The sequence below is a fragment of the Bactrocera latifrons genome, unplaced genomic scaffold (genome assembly GCF_001853355.1).
Source record: "Bactrocera latifrons isolate USDA-ARS-PBARC rearing strain unplaced genomic scaffold, ASM185335v1 scaffold_131, whole genome shotgun sequence".
Lineage (NCBI taxonomy): Eukaryota > Metazoa > Arthropoda > Insecta > Diptera > Tephritidae > Bactrocera > Bactrocera latifrons.
Window position 1 is genome coordinate 414279 of NW_017534753.1, and position 23570 is coordinate 437848.

Consider the following 23570-nt stretch of genomic DNA (forward strand, 5'->3'; position numbering starts at 1 on the left):
AAAAAATAATTTAGAATTGATTTGAAAGTGTGTAATAAATTTTATATTTTTTAAATGTTAACAATATGATCTTCCTTAGTGCCGTCTTGTGAATTATCTTTGTTACACGTTTACCCAGTTAGAATAGGAATGTTCCAATTTTGGGAAGGTCTTACAAAATTTTCTTTATTATATGTCGAAACTCAATATCAATATATAGACAAAGCAAACTGACTGCGCTCGCATATATAGATAGATAGATAATGTTATTGAAGTAAAGCACCGCGACCTAGGGTCTATTGTGCCCTCTCCCATATCACATGATCTCCCAGAGCCCCAGCAGCCTGAATTGCTCCAGGAGTTTGCGGTGCTAGTGAGGTGATTTTACAAAATAATTTGAACTTATGTAGATAGCGAGGAAAACAGGTATGATTATCATTGAAGCACCAATATAGTTGATAGTTAATAAGTAGAAGAACTTGAAATATGTGTAAGAAGAAGGAATCTTGTAATAATTTTATATAAGAAAATGATATCCAGTTAAAGATTAGAGATAATACCAGTTGTTTTAGAAATATCTAGTCGGTATCTAACTTTCGTATTTTCTGGGTATTTTTCTAATATAAAAAATGAAGTAATGACTCTTAATGAGAAGCTATTTGAGTGTTATTTTTTGCTGATACATAGTTGATACTTCACATGTCTATCATTAATGTAGTTTACATATTGGAAAATTAATTAATTTTTTTCTTAATTATCTGGCTTAGGATGGAATAATTTAGTTTCTAAATGAATAAAATAAGTCGAACGGTTGTCTGCTATAATTAGGGATCTCACAATCCGTCGTTAAGCATCGTAAAATCGTAAAATTATAAATTTTTACACTTGTTTAAAAAATTGTTGTTGGATTTCATACAAAAATTAGTTTACATATTAACAATTCTCAATTCTATGTTTTCGGATCGTTATAACATATAACTTTATGAGACTTGTGAAAACCCTAAATAATACCACACTCAGAAAAGACGAGCTTCTACAGTTTCAAAAAAAAAAAAAAAAAAAAAAAAAAAACAAACTATATGATGAGTACAAAGTACGCATAGACGTCAAAATGAATTACTACAATTCATTTCATTAGCTATAAATATATATATGAACCAAATATAACTGTGTATTTTCTGTGTTTTACAAAAATATAACTGACTAGAAGAAATACATTTTACAAATGTACACGAGTATATATAATTTTTGATCTTAAGATGAGGAAGAGATATATCTGCTTTGCAAACCCTTGTTTCATGTTTTTCATACCCCTTTTTTAATTTTTTAATAAATAGAACTAGGGGTTTCTCTTGGATTCTAGGTTGACTACAGAAATTTGACAATTCTTTGTGCTTGGATTATCGACATTACTTTAGGTTCCACACAAAAATTGTAATATTTTGTCATGAGATGATTATTAATTACCCGTTTTTTAGCATTGCTAATTTTCAAAAGTTTGTGTTTAATAAGGTGGCATCTCTGTATTAGATTGCTAAATAGACATATCAGTTATGTTTTGTGTGATGAACAATTTATTTATGTGGTTTAGTGTACGAATAAATTTTATTTGAAGTTCATTAATTTATAATAAAACTAAAAATATGGCTACTTATTGTAACCAGCATTGGTTACTTTCTCATATACGCAATTCCTTCATATCTACGGATGATACAGGAATGTGTGAGACCGTAATGTTGAGCAATGATATGCCCAAGAATTATTTGCGTAAATATCAAACCACATCTGTTGCAAATAACGCTGCGAATCAAAACCGGCAACCACAACAACGGAAATCTATTGGAAATAAACAACATTTACAAGAAATGGTAGACCCGGTCCTACATGAGGTAGATTTTGTCTGCTATCCAGGTTTGGACCAAAGTGATGATGAAGATATGGACTTAACTGCACAGTCTTTCGAAATTCAAATGTATCCAGAAATATGGGCGCAAAGATTTCGCTCAAACACAGCACAAAAGTTGGAAAAAATGGACGAAGCTCGTCGTAACGCTGCGAAAATAAAGTCCGTTAACTACGAGGACGAAATTGTTCCTCCCGAACGCAATGATTTTTTTGTTAAAAAAACTGTATTAAAAACATCAGAGCAGTCCAAAAATAATGACGAAAATCTCGATAAAAGCATTGACGTTACTGATGATGCTGGTGGTGGAGGCAACGGTATCTCTGTAGTAAAAAGCAGGCTTGCCTTACAATTAGCTAATAGTCCAAAGCAAGCCCAAAACAAATTTATTGAATATGCCCGTTTTGACGGCACTTCCCAAAGAGGTATACAAACAAAACGTATTGGCGTATTTTTAAGTATGTTGCCGGAGCGTGAGAGAAATTACCCTATTAAAATCTGTGTTCTTGCTAGTGCGAAAATTTTTGAGGTAAGTTTAAAAATTTTTAAATTTTCAGAATCAAAAAGTATAAGAACTTTATTTCAGGTTATTGGTCTAGTTTGCTATAAGGCAACAATACAGTATCCGAAGATTCCATTAAAATCTATACGTCATTATGCTTTGTATATAACAGAAGACAATGATGCTATGGAGGAATTTCCACCACTTGATGATAAAGAGCCTTGCTCTAAATTTGGATTTTCTCATTTAACATTAGCAGAGCGACGGCCACTAGCGCAGGTAACACGGATTGACTACGCTAATAACATGGCTACGAAATCAATGACATCGGAGGAAGATAAAGTAAGGCTTGCAGCTGCAGCTGTACAATCTGTCCAGAGTATGGAACCTACTGCTAGCGGAGGGTGCGAAGAAGAGGATTCCAATTGTGCTGCTAACAGCAATAATGATGACTATGAAGAACGTATGATGAGTCACAATGACATGTTGGAAGCACCTATGTATCGCACTTATCGATTAAACATAATTGAAAAACCTTTCTTTCGAAGAGATGTCACTCTAGGAATTTCTGGAGAGCGTATCGAAATTGACCACCATAAAAATGCGAAATTTTGGACTAAACAAAAAGCTGTTACCTATCCCATTGATGTCATTGCTTCGTGTGAAATTGTAGAGCGACGTCATTTAAAAGCCACAATCCGCATATGGTTAAAAGCGTCGTCTTCTTCATCAACAATGAGCAGTTGCAAATCGTCTACGGATTTAAAATCGACACCACATGTAATAGAAAGTGGTGGTGCTGCTGTGCCACATTCTCCCACAAGTCCCGGGCATCATCATTTGCACGTCCCTTCAGCGTTTGGACTATTTTCAACCAGTTCTAGCAGTGGAGGCAGCTCCTCTAGTCATAACTATTCTCACATGCGATTCAAACATTATGATTTTGAAGCTGACACCCATACCGCAGAACATATTTTGAACAAACTAAGTTGTATACTGAAAGTACGATCCAGTGAAGTGCGCAGGGAGTTCCTACAGTCAAGAGAACGGAAACTAGAAAAAAGCCAAGCAAAGAAACAGTTAAAAATGTAGTATCTGCGTCTTTATCGAAGATTTTTTCGAATAATTTTTGACTGCAATGTGATCGAGAATTGCAAGCAGCCTTCAATGAATTCCCAATGCAAATCGTCGAATGTGCCGTTTCAATATTAATATGGCACGTACTGTTACAAGTCTAATGAAATTTAAATTGATTTTTTTTATTATATTTAGAAAGCAGCAGAAAGCAGAAAGAAGAAATTCGCTTAGAATTAATATTATTTAAACTTAAATTTTCATTACAATTAAATTGCGTTATATTAAGATATGTACAAGCATACTTGTGTACATTAAAAGTTCGGGTTGTAATGCTTCGTATTACTGTAAAAATACATTTTGCGCTGAAATATGAATATTTTGTTCATAAGCGCAGTAATTTAAACTTGGACAAAAATTATTACATACATAAATATATATATATATATACTTTGGTTAGAAGTGGAGTAACACAAATAGCCATTTTGCATGTATTAACTTTTTTCAAACTTTTGTCAAATCAAGTGGAAAACTTATTTAATGATGCTATGCTTTTACTCTTATGAAATAAAATAATTTACTGGAAAAAAAACAAGTTACATCACTCACTTTTTCATGTATACGACTACAGCTTATCCTTTAATTTAATCCCAACTGATAGATATATATATATAATGTATGTGTAACCTGGTCTACGAAAAGGAAGCTAACGTGCGAAAACTAGTTTTCTGGGAAACAGCTGTTAAAAATCTCATCTTCCATCCTAATCAACTAAAAAGTGAAAATTGATTTTTTTGACACCTAAGCCCCCTTTCCGTAGACCAGGTCACATACATAAATATATATATAATATATGTATACATATATATACTTGACAGAAGTTTGAAAAAAAGGTAATACATCCAAAAGTAATGGCTATTTGTGTTGCTCCACTTCTAACCAAAGCTCTTTGCGTTGGTCATCATTAATCGTTGTAGATTGATGTAAAATCGATCAAACAAAATAAAATAAGTTTCGTTAATATAGTTGAACTTCCATAACTCAATCTTGGATATATAACTCCATCTCTTGGATTGACACTAGTAAATTTCCTTCCATAAATAAAACTTTTAAATTCACTTTTCGGGAAAATCCATTGAGGTGGACAATGAGACTTGCTCAGCCTAATTTATAACAGGTGATATTGTAGAACCGAATATTTCAGACGCAACGAATATGACATCTTGCCCGATAGAAAACGATGAGCATTCTGAAGAAGAAATTATTCAACCACCTCTTTGATATTTTAAATTCATATTGTATACGAATATTAATACAACTGTCAATCACTACAAAGTACTAAACAGATTAGAATTTATTTGCAGTGAAAGAAACAAGCATACATATAAGTATATAAATGATCAAGATGACTAGAAAAGTTGAAATCCGGGTGAACGTGTGTCTGTGTCCGTCCTTCCGTCGGGGCAAGCTGTAACTTGAGTAAAAATTATGATATCTTGAAGAAACTTGGTATGCGGGTTCCTTGACGTCGTGGAGTTCGTATATGGGCGTATACCGGACCATTGCCACGCCCATAAAACATCATTAACTAAAAACCTATAAAGTGCCATAACTAAACACTAAATTAAGATTTCTAACTGTTGAGAGTATATGTATGTATGTATAAAAGTGCTTAGATTAAAGTCCAATGGTTGACGTTTTCCACCTTAAGGTATTTCCCTGACTTTGAATCGTTTGCACCTGAATTTTGTACTTTCTTACTTGTTTAAATTTAAGATTTATTCCTTAGTTACTTACATTTTCCGAGTTATTTGTTTGTGTCTTGCTTAGTTGCATCGCACACGTGATTTAATGGACAGCAAAATATTTTGTTAGTAAAAAATTTCCTTTTTAAATAATAAATAAGTTAACGGAATTAATCATTGTTATATTATAATCATTCTTTATTTCATTCGACAACAAAGTATTTCTCATTATAATAATCGAAATAATTCATATTTTATCGTAGTTATCTTAAATACATTTTTAATCTGCTATTCACAATGTACTGTGTTTGTTACTACTTCCTCATAATAAGATATTCACATTTTATCGTTGAATTGCGGCAGTTAGAATCAAATCGTATATATACATATACCATATGTATATGTACATTAATACAACATAGTAATACAATAATGGGGAAATATACAGTGGGATATCGTTAATATAACCTGTAGAAACTAAACTCGCATTATTGCTCCTTTAGGTTTTAATTATTGAGATCTCACTTTAATTTGTTATGAGCGGGAATGTGCGTTGATATTATGTGTAGTGAAACTGAAAAAGCAAACATTTTCAAGAGCATTCTGCATTTGATGTAAAAATAGAAATGCAATAAGGTCGACCGCTCCACACTGTGAACTGCCGCCTGTGCCATTTCTATTTTACATATGTGCATAGTCGCGCAATTTAATTGTTCCGCAGTTTCGTCTCACTTTGATCGGTTTGCACTTTGAAACAATTGCAATACAGTTCCGGTTTTCCATGAAGCGTGTTGAGAGCGTACAGCTCTGCTCTCTTCCTCGTTCGTGAATGATCGAGCTACAAACGGCATTATCGGTGATTGTCAGATGAACTTGAAATTCTGTTTGTGTAAAGTTCCGGCCTGTTGTGATAACGGTAACGGCAGCTGACAGGTACTATTTAATTTTAGACTTTTGCATGTGTAATGTTTTCACTCTTGATCAACCGTTGCATGGCGTATATATTTTATGTGCGATAATAATATAGTGGTACTGACTTAGATTAAAATTACTAGAGCTGGAAGCTCTGTAAAAATTCCTTACAATATTTCTTAAGAAATTTGTATAATTTATTTCACACTTGCACTTATTGCACAGAGTACAATAGCTTCATTCGCATCTGTTTAACATCTGTTTGATCGATCAGAATACGATCAGAATGACAAGACCAGTTTAATTTAGGTTGTCTGTCTGCCCTTTATTGTAAGTAAGCACTGCGGGAGAGTCTCCCCCAGAAGTTAAAAGTTATACATTATTTTTAGTGAGCCATAAAAGCCATACAAAAAATTAAACATTCGATAATAATATTACCAAAACTAATATATTATATAAGCTTTTTCATCATAAGTGAAACTCCGCGAAGAAAAGGTCTTTGAGTTGCTAATAAGCCTACTTCTGTGTGTGCGCAAGAAGAGCGCCTTGAAGCTACAGCGCTGAGCCAGAGAACATAAAACAATGAGAACTGCGTAAATCGAAGCTCAAAGCAGAAGTATGCAAAGCACAGACTTCTCTTCTTCCATCTCTTGAAAGCTTCTACAAAAGTCATTGTATATCTCAGTCCGCTGAGTGCTCGATGAGGGGTTCAGATTCTTTTAATGTTACGTTTGATTGCTTCTTGAACAAGTTGGGGATTCACCGAGACTCACCTAGATATATAATATGTTTGTCTTTTAAATGTCTACAGTAGCCAGAGGCATATAAATTCCATCTTTTTCGGATGCTAACCCAGATGCCGAATATGTAGACCCCGAGACTTTGGCTAAATTTTTACTGAAAACTTTGATCACTATGTAAGATTTATAATAAAAATTCGAGAGAACCTTTTGACCGTTGACTTGATCGTGATTGCAGAAGAACAGATTGTTCGTGTTCCATCAGATCAGTTGACACTGGTGGCTACTCGAATTGATCAAAATTGTTGTCTATGCTGAATTTAATTCATTTGATTGTGTTTTTGGCAACACTGTTTGTTCTGATGTTATCATACTCGTTGTAGCTCTCTGATAAGGTGCTCTTCTGTAAAAATTGATAAAATTGGGTCATGGGGATTTTTGAACTTCCGGTTAACTTAATATCGCATATATCGGTAAATATAATATGAGAGTTATTTTAGAAAAATTATGTAAACTTATAGTATTGGATAGTTAATTACCAAAAATATATAAATTGGTCCGCAAATTACCAAATTACGTGGAAACACGTTCTCGAGGATAAACAAATAATATATTACGTGCATACAATCAGTTAAGAACTCGCTTTGAATTGTTAGTGTCGGCCAATACATATGCAAGATATTTTAACGAAATTAAGGACCGTTTTCTCAATGCCTGGTTAGTTGCTATCTGCCAGTTAAGTTCTGGTTAACCTAGCTAAGACACCTTAACCGATGGCTGCTAACCAGACATTAGTGAAACGGCCCTTAATTTCGACCTTACTCTACCTACCGCAGAATATTTATGAAATCATTAGAGATTTTGGCCTAAATATATATATTTAATATAATGTGTTTCGATTATCGGGTTGAATTTTTTCGCATATATCCAACCTTTTAATCTTAAGTCTGTTTCGGTAAGTATATATCACGTATGTATGGATATGTGTATGTATATCTAATTTAATAGGTTTGATAAGTTGAAGTTACTAAGCTGCCAAAACGATTGTTATCCTTGTCCAAGGTAAAATACCCGATTGTACGTATCAAACCAAATGATCAAAATCAAAATCAAATTCTTGTATGTTAACTTCTATATTTTCGAACGGTATTCTAGCTTCAGTGTCACCGTATTTAACGTTTTTTCTTGTCATTGTAAATATTTAAACAAAATTGAATTTATATTCATGTTGAATTTACAAAAAGCAAACTTGCCAGCCAATTCAGTTCTAATTTTTTTGTTTTGTTCTGATTTATTTTCGTTTAGGCACACATCAAAAAGATGGCAATACTTTTAAGACTAAATCTGTTAATATTCCTGCTGGCGGTAATTTAAGAGTTTAATAATTAGCGTCTCCCTTTCAAAATTATCGCAGTCACAATATAAGTGTATCGCTTTGAAGTTACCTTAAATTGTTAATTTTCTTCTTATATGATTTTTAGCCCATTTGGCCAAATCTTTTAAAAAGATTTTGTTTTCAAATTTTGTGAATATTTTATAAACATGAAGTCTCAAATTTACGTCCATACTTGCTTTATACACACAAATACACAAATTTGCACGCTGTGTGTACTATTTCTGTTTTTGCTCTAAGGCCAAGGCGAGACGGCTTTTAATCGCTACATATGTATGTATGTACGTACATGCATGCAYATGGTATTAGAGGTCACTGATATTGCCGCAAATAGGAAAAATCAGCAGAAGTGAGTGTTTTTTGCATTTTTTGCTTTGCTCGATTATTTGCTTTGTACTAGAACAATTGTTGTTTAAACAGATATCAACTACTATTCAACATGCCTTTACATACACACACACTTGTGTATGAACGGTAGAAATGACATTATTTTGCTGGCGGACTAAATAATATAATTATACGCGACATGTGTGTGTGTGTTTGAACAAACAATAGATAAATTTCGAGGCCTTTAACTGTAAATACAATGAAAGCGCAAAACAATTTTATATAAATTAATGGACGGTTAAGTGCTTTTGTAAAATTATTCACATTTCTTTTGCTAAAGTCGAAAAGTTGAGTTAGTTTCTTTATATCTATAAATCTTAGCTGTTAGCCACTTTATGGCCGTTGAAAACTAATGTCAAAAACATTTAGGAAAGAAAAAGCAGCGAAAATTTTAAACTTCAACGTTTGTGCTTTTTTGTTTTAAATTCATCATAAAATATAGAATTTCTCCTTCTTTGCGGTCTCACTTGGCTAATGCTTTTACGTTTGTTATTTATGCAAACATTTCGTATAACTTAGCTACTGGTTGCGATGTTGTCTTTAAGCTCTGAAAAAGTATGCATACTAACTACTAACTATACTCTATATCCAAACTTTCAATATTGTTTAATCTCTATTAGTTTCGCTGCATTTATTTGGCTGCGCTGTGCATGTCTGTTATGCAATTAATTGGGGCAGCGAGAAAACGATATAAAAAAATTGTATATTCGCATAGAAGCAGTACAATAAAACATGAACAGCCTAAACAGTCACCTTTTGCGAATTTTCTGCTGTCGGTTCCACATTTTGCTAGTTTTGCTTTCGCATTTTGAAGATCATTAACGCTTTAGACACGAGCAGAAATCACAAACGCGACAGAATATGTATTTCACAGCATACAATGTGCGATTACGCACTGTTTTCGAATAAGAAAAATTCACAAAAAGAAAATGACACGAAAATAAACTTGAATTCAAGGCAACCCACTTACAACGCTGGCGATCCGATCTGAAACGGATATAAACCGCCAAGCCAAAAACTTAGAACATTTAGACGTACTTATAAACGTATATTATTGGCCAGAAACTTAGAACATTTAGCATACTTATGCATGTGCTTCGAAGAATATTAAAACAGATTTGGCGGTATTTTCAGGGTTCATAACCGCTGCTGGAACTGCTGCATTCGATGTCTATGCGACGACACTGTTATTGATCAAAAATATTCCGCAATTGGCCACTGATGGCTTACCGAGTTTTGAGCTTAACTCATTCGAATGATTGTTGCAAATTTCGGGAATAACGAAGGTATTATTGAGCGCAATAAATATTAGGTTGCAAACTGGTTTCGACCATATCGTTAGTAATTTTAGTGAGTTTTGAGTTAGTAATTTGTGAGAAAATCACTTAAATTTTGAAGTATGATGACTATGTGCCACGATGCAGGACTTGAAGCCTTTGTTAGGGTTAAGAAGAAGTACAGACAGTGAAATCTTTTCAAAAAACGCGTCGGAGTAGTGCGAAAAGAACAAGACACTCAATAATTTATACGGCCGCAAGAATATTGCCATATTCCAATTAATAGACAGTGTCGCTTGTTCACAATCTATACAGGTGGATTTTGGTGTGCTATTATTTCGCTGTTCAGAAAACAATTAAAAGTGGTTAATTTCGTGTGCGCACTTCTGTATCCACCAACCAGCTCATATGCTTGAGCTCAATCCGCGGCTATCGGTAGTTCTGTAAGCGAATGCAACACGTATGTATGTAAGTCTGTGCGTACAAATATGTGTGCACGGGTGGAACCGCAAAGATAAATGCTGTCAGACAGAATTGGGTTAAATATGCGCACGGTCGCTTGATTTAGGCCTACAAAGAAGCTTAGCTGGTTTGTGCAGCAGCGAAAGGAGCTGCACAATACAAGTACTATGCGGAGTGCGACCAGGTTGAGTGGGGCACATTACAAGGCCTCAACGCACGCGGTCTGATTCACTGCTGCAAATGTGTTCGCACTGCCGCAGCAGACAGGTTGGGTTTGCACTTTATCAAACAAATGTTATGCAACAACTGGGCCTGAGTTTGCGTCTGCGTCTGCGCCTGTGTAGGCCTATGCGAAATTCTCGCAGATATTTGAATGATTTGGCAAACATGCAACACGTAAGCAACTACCTGGCGCATGCGTGAATGAATTGAAATTGGCCGCACTCGCCCTGTCGCAATATTAGAATATACCCGTTTTATATGTATAAATATTCGCGCATTTGTGTATTCCTATGCATTTATCATGCCCGCCTTGATTGCAGTGAATGTCGTCGGAATTTTATACACAAATATAATAGCATTAATAGACCAATATAACTTATACCGATTATATTTTTTGTGAACTAAGAATGTATTTTATTTGCTCAAAGACAATATACTCATACATATAATATACATACATATGTATGTAGGTATCGCATAATGGCTAGCAGGAAGAAAACTGTATAGCAGATAAATCAGGAACAAACCGCTTGCACTGTGCTGATGTTCGATTAACGGAGCTGTTCTTAGTCAAGAAGAGCTGCTAAATCTAGAAAATGTTGATACTTTCTGAACTGAAAATATTTCTGTTGAGTCTGTTTCTATGCGGGCTAAAGCTATGGAGCCAGCGTTTGTAGTGTTATCCACACACAAGAAATAATAGTGAAGATAACGTAAAAAGACAATTTAATTCCTAAATTTGATTGCAATACATGCATTGCAATACATATATCTGTAAATTAACTTAAAGAAGTATAAAACTAACTTTAATTTCTACACCATCTCTTCACAATTCAGATTTCATTATAATTCTATTGTAGCGGCGGATCCAATATATGGTGCATTCCTTTTCTTCTGCAGAAAAAATTTACCTTCCAACATATTTTCAATATGGATTATTCAGAATTTGAATTCAAATTATATTCCGCATTCCGCATTTCTCCCATTTAGAGCTTTATACCAAAATTAATAATTTTTGCAAGTCTCCGTACTCATAAAAATTTTCAAGTAATAATATACTGGGGTTGATTAGCATTTCTGTGTACACATTTTTACATTTTCGTTTGTAAATAATGTATATACATAAATTTAAATAGTGTATATACATATATAGTACAAAGTTCTAGAACTCCGAAGACTCAATTCTTCCAGTAGCTTGATTATTTGGTATCCTTAATAGAAACAGGAGTAAATATTGATTGCTTAAGGTATGGGAAAGTGAATTACGTAAGGCAGCAATAACTAGGTTACTAGAACAGAGAAAAATGAGAGTACATTCGGAGAACAACAGGTACAACAAGATCTTGAGGTAATGTGTTCAATCGGTCATCTTTCGGTTCGTTCATTCCATCCCTGTCCGTCTGCCATTCGCATCATGTGTGAATGAGTATGTGTGATAAAATCATTAATAATTAAAGTCTCGTTTCATCATTTCCTTAAAGCAAGTTGATATTTAAACCGTAGCAAATATTATGAAATATGTATTTCCAAGTACATTGCGCCCTTCAACTTGATCCCTGAGCTTTCGTTTAAATTAATATATGTAGTATGTACGTACGTATACAATTTATCTTTTGCTATGCCATTTACGTGATCAGATTGTGTTCTTGGCTCACCACTCCGTACCTACTAGGGTAGACATTTTGTTTTTCTCAAGTAGCTTGAACTAAGAACCTTAAAATCAGCATATTAACTTACAAATAATATGTACATACAAGTATATCACAAAACTGGAAATAGTTCTGAACAGGCTCGGCCTTTTGGGAATAAGCTCGTTTTAATGTATGAACAGTATAAAGAAATCAAAATAGTAAGTGGTGATAGTATTCAAAGTAAAAATAATTGGGATCATCCTAATGTGTGTACATGTGTATATTCAGTGTACATTTAACTTTTAAAACCTTTCATAAAGCGACTCCAAACTTGGGCCGATGAACATTGAAACGTGTCATTCATGTTTATTTGTACATTAACCTGTTCGCCACATAAATTTCCGGAGCCAAAGGTTCCGCTGTCACAGGAATCCCGCATGCAGGTGTGGGTTCGTCGCCAACAGGTTTTGCCATGGCGATTGACCTTGTTCGGCCACAGTCAGTTCACCATTTTTGGTCAACAGATATGCTATGTAGCAGATAAAAAGAAATGTGTGATTGTAAGTAGAAGGCGTAGGTTTACCCATAGATAGTTAACATCTTCTGAGTATATTTTTTATACATGTGCATATTGGATTTTATTTGACTTATCTGACCCTGGGGTATATTGGGGTGTTGCCATGGTTCTGGTTATGCAAATACAGTGGGAGAGCTATATTCCTTTCCTACTATTGCGTCCTTGTCGCTCACGCTGGAAACATGAACAAATATTGTGTAAGATGCGACAGCCGACCAGTGTGGAGTCCGGGGTCCCGCCTAAACTAGAGACAGCTTCAGCGGAGCCACTCAGAAAATGCATCAAACTACTTGGCTGTCTCACTCTTGGCAACAGGTGCTACTATAGACTGAGTATGGAATGGATAAGTAAAGTCTCAAAGACCAAACTCAGTCCCTAATTATTCCCGTCCTGATATATGTTACGGAGGCATGGACAAAGACATTGTATAGCCAACGCAAAAATTTAGTGTAAATACAAATTTAAAGTGTTCGAAACCCATTAGTTGCAGTTCAATGCATAAAATGCAATGAAATAATTCTGCAGTTCTTACATTTTATTTTTGTGTCGACGATTACACTACTCAACAAATGTGAAGGAAAACTTTGCAATGATGTGTTAAGAGGTCTATGAAGTATTTAAAGTGTCCTTTTTACAATTTTGAGTCAGTCTTTGTAAATGATGGGGGTTTGACCCCACCCCTTACACGGCTTAACAACAACTAAAAAACCCTCACCTAATTTTTACTATAATTTTCGATTTAAGCAATCCCAAAAAATTGTTCGAGAAAGGATACCATTGGTATAAAGTAGATACAAATATGGAGAGATTATACATACATTGGGACTTTAAGTTGTTTCAGTGAATACTGTTATATTTTGCTGCTCATTCATATACATACATTAATAAATACATTTTCGTATATACCTATATTATACACACATGTATGTAAGTACATTGAAATCAATCGACTTCAATTTATTAAAAAAAATCATACTAAAAACTCTTACGATGCTCATGGACGATCTATTGTTGCGCATGCGAGTGGGCATAGATATGGCTTCAATCTCTACTGTTGCCTTGATAATAAAGGAAACGTGCGGCAAAATGTGTTTGCAAAAGTTTGAATGTGCGTATGAATACAATTTAACTCAATTATTTTGAAATATTCGCAATTGAACAAAAAACTAAAGAACTTGATGTTTGAAGGTTCCGCTCTTAATCAGCGACAAATGTGTATGCGAGGCCGCACACAAATTCGTAATAAGTATACGAATGTATGCATGTGTGAATATTTAAATTATAACAAGTTCAAAGATATCACAAGTAAAAGTAAATATCGCCAAAGTCACCGGCTCGTACATACAAACGTGCTTACTTACAATATTTGTGCCTTGCTCAAATACACGCGTTTAATAATTTGTACCATGTAGAGATGTGTGTGTATACTCAATAAAAATGAAAATAATAATTTAACGAGACAGTACGAAACGCATAAGCGTGCAAAATGTCGCCTCTTTTGGCAAGTGATTACTTGTTGATCAACTCTCAAGGCGGCCTTCGGATAAATCGAAATTTTTTATGGTTATACATACATACATACATACATATGTATTTGAGAGTAAATACATACATAGGTATGCATATAAACTATATGCTGCTCTAAAACAATGTAACGAAATTCAAATGCATCAGCGAAATTTTGCTTGTGAATACTTCTTGGTAAAGTGTATACCAACGCATGTCCATTAACTACGGGTCGCACGTACATACTATGTACATATATAGATACATATGTATGCATGTATGTACATACACATACGCGTGCAAATCCTGCCCGATTTTTTCATTTTATTAAATAAATATGAATTTTCGATTTTTTTTCTGAATTTATATACAAAACACTGCACCCGACAGGCGTTGTTCCGCTGTAAAGTAACTACTACAAGTATGGGAGGCAAGTTTGGGTGAACCGAAAATTGTATATTACCGGTATTTACAAGAAAAGCTGGAGAAATGCTTTCGGCTGTTTCAAACAGTTATATTAAATAAAAATTTTGCATTAGTCATTATTCCAAGACACAGTATACGTTAGTACTGAAATTGTTATGTTATATTAAAATACACCTAAATAGATAAAAAAAAAAGAAAAGGGGCTAACTTTATTACATTGGCTATATGCAGAAAAATTCGAAAAATAGAACAAGGACCAAGCTTAACTCATATGCACCGCTAAACCGCAATATTTTTAAGAAACAAATCCTTAAAATAAATTCATATGTTCACCTGCATACCATAAACGATTCCAGCTTGGATGAAAAGTCAAAACGAATGGACATCACTTTATCTCCCATACTGGGGATAGGGAAATATCTGGACTGATTGGATTAATATTTTCCATTACTCAAGTATGCTCAAGAGCATGCTTCCATGCAATTTTAGGAAGATAGCTCGTACATTCATCGACATACTGGGTTTAAAACCTGTTAGTCTAACGAAAATAATTATACTTGTACGTACATAGTTCGTGGACCGATTTCATATAGTTTCGGCATTCTAACATAATATGTCCAGTATTACACCCAACTTTTCGAAGATATATTAATTTTGAAAATTCTTATATTAGATATGAGGGGCGTTTAGGCACGAGGATACATTGTTGTTACGAAAAGTTTTTTGTTTTGTATTTCATTAAGATAACTTACAAAATATAGAAATCAATATAAACTTAAGCGGAAGTTCGAAATATTAATGTTAGCTAATTATATTTATGTCCTAGATGATATTGACACAAGACAAAATAAGTATAATGAAAAAATCAGATGAAACGTGGGTGAAGTCCGATTTCGCCCATTTAGAGATTGCACGGGCAGACATTTAGACCTTTTATACATATGTATGTATACATATATAACATAATATCTATCTCGAATATTTTTGGGTGTTGCAAACAACCGTTGGATGAGCAAAACTATTACAAACTCTTGTATATCAAACCGCTTGTAGTTGAAGATTTGTCAACTGGATTTTGATTAAACTTCTGGTTTAACTCTAGGTTAATTTCCAAAATGATCAGAATATTGGGTACTGCACACGATTAAAGAACTTTCTAGATACATTTTTTAAAACGTAGTTGACACCAATTTTTTGATATCACATGACAAGTAAGGTAAACAACTTCGGCTCTGGCACGGAATATAAGAAATAATAAGTTCCAGTGAAATTATGCAGAATAAGGGTGAAAATGGATCGAGGCAAGTATACTTATTACGAGAAACAAGAAGAAAATATTGCTTAGTAATCCGTGCTTGTCTTTTCCAATGAATACAAATCCAATTATAACCTTGATGCAACAATATCGATTGTACACATACATATGTATGTATTAGTACATGGCATTTAAAGACAATAATAAATAGTTAGGCACATTAAACTGGTTGTTTCAGCGCCCAAAATTTTCCATATTTTTTTATAAAATACATAATTAGTCAAAGGGAAAGGGAAAAAAAACTTCTTTCGCTTATTTTTCACTCAGTATGCTTCCGAACTTTTGTACATTCAAAATACTGCAAAATTAAGTGAACAAATTAAGAAGAAGAACAGAGTGAAGAATGTGTTAGCAGTCAGTTCCTGTTTGGAACCAGACTAGTACAATATTCTACAAGTTCTTGCATAATTAGATGGGTAATGTGGCATTTGCCGTCCTTTTCATTCATACATATGGTAAATATATAAGTACGTAACAATCCTTCATGAATGAACAGATAATTTTACCGTTAACATTGTAAACAAATGTTAGCAAAATAATCAATAAGACTAAATTCATACGTTGGCATCTTAAAAGTCTCGTAACCTCAAGCTTTCCATTCTTAAATAACTATATACATATATTGTAACCTGGACTTATAAATGTGAATGTATTAAGCAGAAATGCCATTTAAACAACAACTTTTAAGTAGGGACTTATAAAAGTCAAAAGGAAAACATGTTGGCATCACACAATTTTTATTTATTTRTTTTTTTCTTCGTAACACGTACGATATTATTGCATATTACCATATACATACATATCTGTTAATTAAATAATTTTCAAATATTTTCATTTTATTTAAAAGTCATAGAGTTCTCCCGCTGAGTGAAATTTTGTCTAATGATAGCACTGCTCCGTCCATTAGTTTTCGTTGAATCACCCCAAGCCAGTCGGCACCAGCGCAAGTCGGTTTACGTGCATTTTACAATTATTTAAAAAAAAGTTGTCGCAAAACCCACAAATTAATAAGAATTCAAAAAACCAGGGAAATAGAAATTGCCCTAACACTAACTTTATAAAAAATTGTCCGTTTATCAGAGGTAATCTTACCCAAATAGCGTCAGTGTCCGATCATTGGAACGTACTCATGTCCGCTTATGGGAATGGGTTTGGAATAATGGTAGCAAAGTATGAACGAATATTTTGTACATGAAATTTGTCCAGTTATGGAAACTGTCCGTTTATTAGGACTGTCCGTATTGGAGAATTTCTCTGTAGATATGTACATAAATATGTATGTCTATTTTGCGTGAGTCGTAACGAAAATTAACGCAATTATAAGTAATAAAAAAGAGTGCATGCACGTGCTTAAAAATGTCGAAGCAGTGCTTAAGGTTATTGCGAGAATATTGCAACGTCAGCGATCAGCGTTCGAGCTTTTGCACCGTCTCTTTTCTGAATCGGAAGTACCGAGCGATCACCTTGTGATGAGAACGTATTGGTGCATTAAATCTCACGAATAAATTAAGTGAGCATGTTATTTAATAAAATAAAAACAACAAAAACGGCTTCTAAATGACAAATGAAAAAAAGGAAAAAAATTTCTCATTTCAATGATTTGCCATTTTCGCCTTTTCATTAATAACAAGTTTGATGTTGCGATGTGTGTGTCGCGCACTGTAACGCACTACATAACTGTTACACACGAAATAATCACATACACGCGTACCGTACATTTAGTGTGAGCGCAGCAAGCTCGCGCTAAACCCCCAACATCCCCATCCACAACGCAGCAGCTGCAGCGGCGACTGCAGACAACGAGGGAGGCCGACAACTCGATCGACGTACTGTGCAAATGCGCTCCGCTCAGGCAAACCGAATTAAGCGCCTATGCTTCCCGCAGCAACAGCCTCATGACAACGGTGGCGACGACGCGCAAAGCGGCACACAGTTGCGTAGCTGCGCCGACATTTGAAAGCAGAGGGTATTTAACCGACCCCAAATCAATTTGCAATTTCAGTCTAAAATCGCGTTGCAGTGTTGTATGAACTTCCCGAACAAAACGGAATAAATAGTCCGCGCCCACGATACTTAATACGAACAACTAAAGACATTTGAACTTGAATTTTCAGACAAGCAAAAAACAAAAAAAAAACAAAAACAAAAACAAACAATTAAAGATTCTCCCCACAACTTAAATATGCACACGTTAGTGCATGTACTTATGGAATAACCGTAATTGTACAACGGTCTGCGAAACCTGGCGTTCGTGCAGCTGTGTGTGAGTGCATACTTGCGATTTTGATATTGCATTGCCGTGTTGCGATAAATTGTGCAGTGGTTAAAACACCGTCAAGTAATAACACGCAACTCGCATATTTGAAGACGAACCGGCCGAGCAAGTCGAAACAACAACAGCAAGTGATCCCAACCGCAAGCAATAAATAAAATAAAAGTAAACAAACGAAACTGAAAACTACTTATCCACTCTGGTGTGCCATATTATTGAGTGAAGTGTATTGCTCTTGGTGCTCGTACCGTAATCGCGAATCGATTATCTAATAAAGCAAGTGGGTGCACGCCAATGTATGACCTAGAAAAGCTACGGTCGTGTTGATAGCACTGTGGCAAAGTGGGTGATAGTTGACGGCTCAAAGAGAAATGAGCAACAACTTTTCAGTCCAGACACGTTCATTTAGCCAAGCCGAGGCGGCGTTTATATGACACACTTACAACAATACATAAGCATAAAAGCCCGTTATACCGCGGTATAGTGTATAGAAAATAAACATTAATAAACTTTATTAGGTAATATATTTGAATTGACCAAAAACTGAGCCCTTTGCAATTTCATTGTGGTTGGACTCATTCGACATCCTTAGATAAAAAAAAAATTGTGCATAGCGACTAAGAGGTGAATTGCATTATTTCTGCAAATAAGAAAGGGAAAACACGTGCCAATGAACGAAAAAGTAAAAGTATTGTGAACAATATGAACTTAAAAGCATTCAGCAGATAAGCTATTGACGACAAACTATAACGCTTCGGTGGAGTGTGGAGCTTTGCGCGCAGTTACAGAATCAGCGTGCCAATCAGCCGAGAGCAAATAACCAGCCAGCCACCACTAGTGTTTTACTAAGGAATATTGAATAAGGTCAATATCGAAAGCAGCCAAGGAATAAAAGTAATACAAACAATTACACTAAAGAAGCGTTAAATTTCAACATAAATAAATTGTGCACACGGTGGTACCCGAAACAGGAAAGATGAGTGAAACTCCAGACAGCCAATTGGGTAACAGTGAATCTTCTGCCGCCCATGTTCAAAACCCAGAAAAAACTACCGATTTCAAACAGGAGTTATGTCGAGCGAGTCAGTTTACTGCTGGTCACGCTAACGGTGGTCATACTTTTGTGGTAACAACAGTTATGACTGAAACAATTACCGAAAGAGAGAATCAAGCCTGTACTTCAAGCAAAAGTGATGCTACAGTAAATTTTAATGTAAATAACTCTTTAACTATGTCAAAAGAATTAAATATCAATAATGCAAATCCAGCAGAATCGACGAGCCCACAGTTATTGCACCATTCAGATTTGTCTAAAGCGGTTGTGCCTATTTCTTCCTCATTACCATCAAAATTGCTGAGATTTCATGCTAAACGCTCGGCAGAAGCCCTGCTACAACGAGTTGGGCAATCACAATCGTTGGACTCGCAATTCGGTAGCGATGAAGGTGCTGTAGGTGGCAGTGAATATGAGACGAATCATAGCCCAGATGTTTTTGATATGCCAATCCCACTGAGTGACGCACATGCACCGTTGGTGGCTAGAAGCACATCGGTTGAGTGTTATGAAGATAAGTTAATTGATGTGGGTATGGGTTCCTCTATAGATGATTCTGAAGAGTCGGAAGAGGACGATGAATTAAAGCCGCTTGCTGTCGATAATCACGTTTTGCATGATGTCATTTTGAACTCATCGCCTGTAGAGTGTGATAACTCGCAGTTTCAAATTGATCCTAGTTTGAGTACACCTCCCGCAGCTGTTTTAAGCGAAGCGAATTTAGAAAAGTTTCATAAACATAATGGATCACATCAAAACCATCCCAACGACTATTACCGGCAAATGGATAATATATATCTACATCCAAACTTTAAATTGGAGCCCGATGCTACAAGACAAGATATTCCAGAAGATTCGCCACCACCTGCTGTTGCTCCGGCCAACTCACCGACCGAACCCAAACGTATACACCGCTCTTTTTTGGCGATGAAGAAGCCTTCAATATTTGAACATGCAGAAACTCAAGAGCACATAATCAAAGCTCTAGATCACAACTCTATGTCATCTTCCATGGAAAACAGTCAAAAAACAGAGTTGAAGATAGATCATTCACTTACCAATGAACTTGATACAATAGATCCATCAATGATAGCAAGCGAAGATTTAGCTGCTGAAATTACCGAAGCTGTAGAATTTTACTTCTCCAATGATAGCATACTCAAAGATGCATTTCTACTAAAACACGTTCGACGTAACAAAGAAGGTTTTGTTAGTCTGAAGTTGGTTTCCAGTTTTAAACGGGTTCGTCAACTAACCAAGGAGTGGAAAGTTGTTGGCGACGCTTTGCGACGCAAATCTCAAAAGATCGAACTAAACGATTTGGGCACAAAAGTCCGTCGTATTGAGCCATTGCCTAATTTTGATGAAACAATGCCATCACGTACCGTTGTAGCTTGCGATTTGCCACTCGATAAGCTGACTATTGAAAAAGTTTCGGAAATATTCTCCAAATGTGGCGAGATCGCATTGATACGTATTCTGAAACCCGGTATGGCGATCCCAGTGGATGTCAGACAGTTTATGAACAAATATCCAGAGGTGCAACAGAAAGAATGTGCCCTTGTAGAATATTTGGAGTCGTCATCGGCACGTGAGGCAAAGAATTTGCAGGGACCGTTCCAAGTTTTCGAAATGGTAGCTCCCAAGAAGAAGACGGGAAAGAAAGCTATCATACAGGTGGCGACACCGGTTGCACGAATGGTGGAGAACTATCGCTACTACAATGATGCCACTTACGAACGTACACGAGGAGGCAGTTTCAGCGGTATTGTACCACATGATGTCGCAGATTTTCGTTATAAACTTAAACGCTTCAATTCTGATATCCACCCCAAACCACTGCCAGAGTTTCATCACAACAATCTTAATGGTCAACCAAATTTTCAGCACATGCAGCACAATATGCATAGCACACAGCATCGCGGACACTTTGGCAATGAAGTCTCACACCAATATCAACCCTATCAGCCTCGTGTGGCTAGTAATAACGAACCGACCTCACCTGGTGGCAGCGGCAACAACAATACTGGCGCTTACTTTTACGCATATTCACCACGTCGCTATAGCAATAACTCAACCATCTCTGCCGGCTCCGCTCCGGTTGTGGATGCTGCCGTAAATACATCACCAATTACTACTAACAAAAGTGCTATTAGCAATTCCAACAGCAACTTGGTGCGACGCTTATCAAATTGTTCAGACAATTACTCAAGTTTTTCAGATTCACGCCGTCTATCGAACTGTTCGGAAAATATGTCCCAACGTCGTGACTCGAATTGCTCTGAAAATTGTCCATGCTCAAGACGCATCTCTGACTTTGGGCAAACAGAAGTTTATCGCAAAATGTCGCAAGGCTCTACTGGAAGTGGCGGGGAGCGCCGTTTCTCCAACGGTTCTATGCAATTCGAACGTACATTCTCCAATCCGAACGAGATGAGCAACAGCGGAAGCACTAATATCCCACGCCGTATGTCTAATGACTACAACTTTGAACAGCGCAAGCAATCAGTGGACACACAAACTGACCCTACTTTTGATGATCCCAATGTGGGTGGTGGTGGCGGTGGTTACAACGTTTTTCCTCGCCGCTACTCCAGCAACTTCAATGCGGCCAACAAAATGGCTGCATATGACAATGCGCAGTACATCAATGGTCGACGTATTTCCACCGACTCCGGCTATGATCGGCGTTACTCGTTTGGTTCTGAATATGAGGGTTCACCACGCTCACGAACCGGTAGTTTTTTGAACAATTACAAGCATGCTATCGATTTTGATGGACAACCGCGTTCACGAACTGGTAGCTTCCTTGACAACTCGCCTCGTTCTCGGTCGGGATCATTCGCACAAAGGAACTCCGAGAATTTAGTTCGTACACCAATAGGACCAGATGGTAGCAAAGGCTTCGCTGGTCGCGCTAGAAAATTTGGACAGACAATCTCACCTGTCAACTGATTAACTAAAAATATAATTGATAACCTTGTAGAAATAGAAATGTCATATTCATCAGTCATATTTAAATTTTTTTTTATCCGGAAAATGATCTTCGCAATCTTGAGAGTTTTTTGTATCATCATCTGTCGTTTTTATAGTAGGATGGAAGTAAGAACCAAATTAACAGGAATCATGAAATTATATTTTTGTATGTGTTTACCTAAGTACATGCCAGAATACAACTACTTAAATGATTTATTAAATAATCCTGTACACATACAAATGTACGTATCTACCTAACCAATTTTTCTACATATTTTTTGTTATAATTACTCAAAAAAATTTCCTTAAGTACCCATTATTGTTAACTACGTTTATAAATATGTTTGTGATTCCTTAGTGGTTCGAAGCAAGTGTGGACAAATCGCCAATAGAGAATAAAAATATTTTAATTTTTAGCTTTTTAGCTGAGCACAATTGTATTGTAAATACTGTGTTCAAATACGTCGGCAAACTTCTGGAGTTACTGCAAGCGAAGAAGAAGAACAACAACAAAAATTATGTTTGCCTTGGCGATTTGTTTTGATGAGGTTTTGTCCAACTGTGACGTTAGTTTTATAAGGTTATACATAAGAGAGTTCATATTCACCTCATCGGTATTCGTACTTTTGGTAATGAACTGCTCTAGCAATCGTTTTGGGATTGGTTTTGTCAAAATCTCTCCTGCTTTTAATTTAATATAAGTACAAAATAAAATATTTTATAAAATCTTAAGTATTAGTTTTTTTTTTTTATTGAACACTTGATTGACGGTAAGTAATTTTATTTGTATCGCTTAAGCAAACTTAGACAAATGAAAAGGGTCGTGATTGTGATTTTTTGGATGATGCAAATGAATAATAATCAATTAACAACCATATCATATAAGTCAACTTGTCTATACATATTTGGTGGCCTACTATCCATGACTTTTATATTGGCATTTTGTATAGCAAATTCGAAAGCAAAGGTTTCATGGAAGTTTAAAATCGTTATCTTTAGAAGATTTAAATTAATTTGCGTGTTCCCACCCACTATGTGCATCAGCTGTTCAACTTGATCTGTTAAAAATGTTGAACAATTATTCTTCTTCTTCTTTACTGACTCTGAAGCCGCTTAAGTGATTATAGCCGAGTTAACAACAGCACGCCAGTCGTTTCTTCAAGGTGGCGCCATTTGGAGATTCCTAGCGAAGCCAGGTCTTTCTCAACCTGGTCCTT

The 23570-nt window shown here is 35.6% G+C and overlaps 2 protein-coding genes across 2 annotated transcripts; both read left to right on the top strand.

Annotated features, from left to right (window-relative positions):
* The first annotated feature begins 1549 nt into the window (after positions 1-1549).
* Positions 1550-3864, top strand: LOC108964985 (stress-activated map kinase-interacting protein 1). Its single transcript, XM_018927083.1, has 2 exons — positions 1550-2411; positions 2469-3864. The coding sequence occupies exons 1-2, from the start codon at positions 1623-1625 to the stop codon at positions 3474-3476; spliced, it is 1797 nt and encodes a 598-aa protein (XP_018782628.1). The 5' UTR covers positions 1550-1622; the 3' UTR covers positions 3477-3864.
* A 14205-nt stretch (positions 3865-18069) lies between these two features.
* LOC108965022 lies at positions 18070-23085 on the top strand. Its single transcript, XM_018927172.1, has one exon. It carries the CDS (start codon positions 19300-19302, stop codon positions 22330-22332), a length of 3033 nt encoding a protein of 1010 aa, XP_018782717.1. The 5' UTR covers positions 18070-19299; the 3' UTR covers positions 22333-23085.
* The last annotated feature ends 485 nt before the right edge of the window (positions 23086-23570 follow it).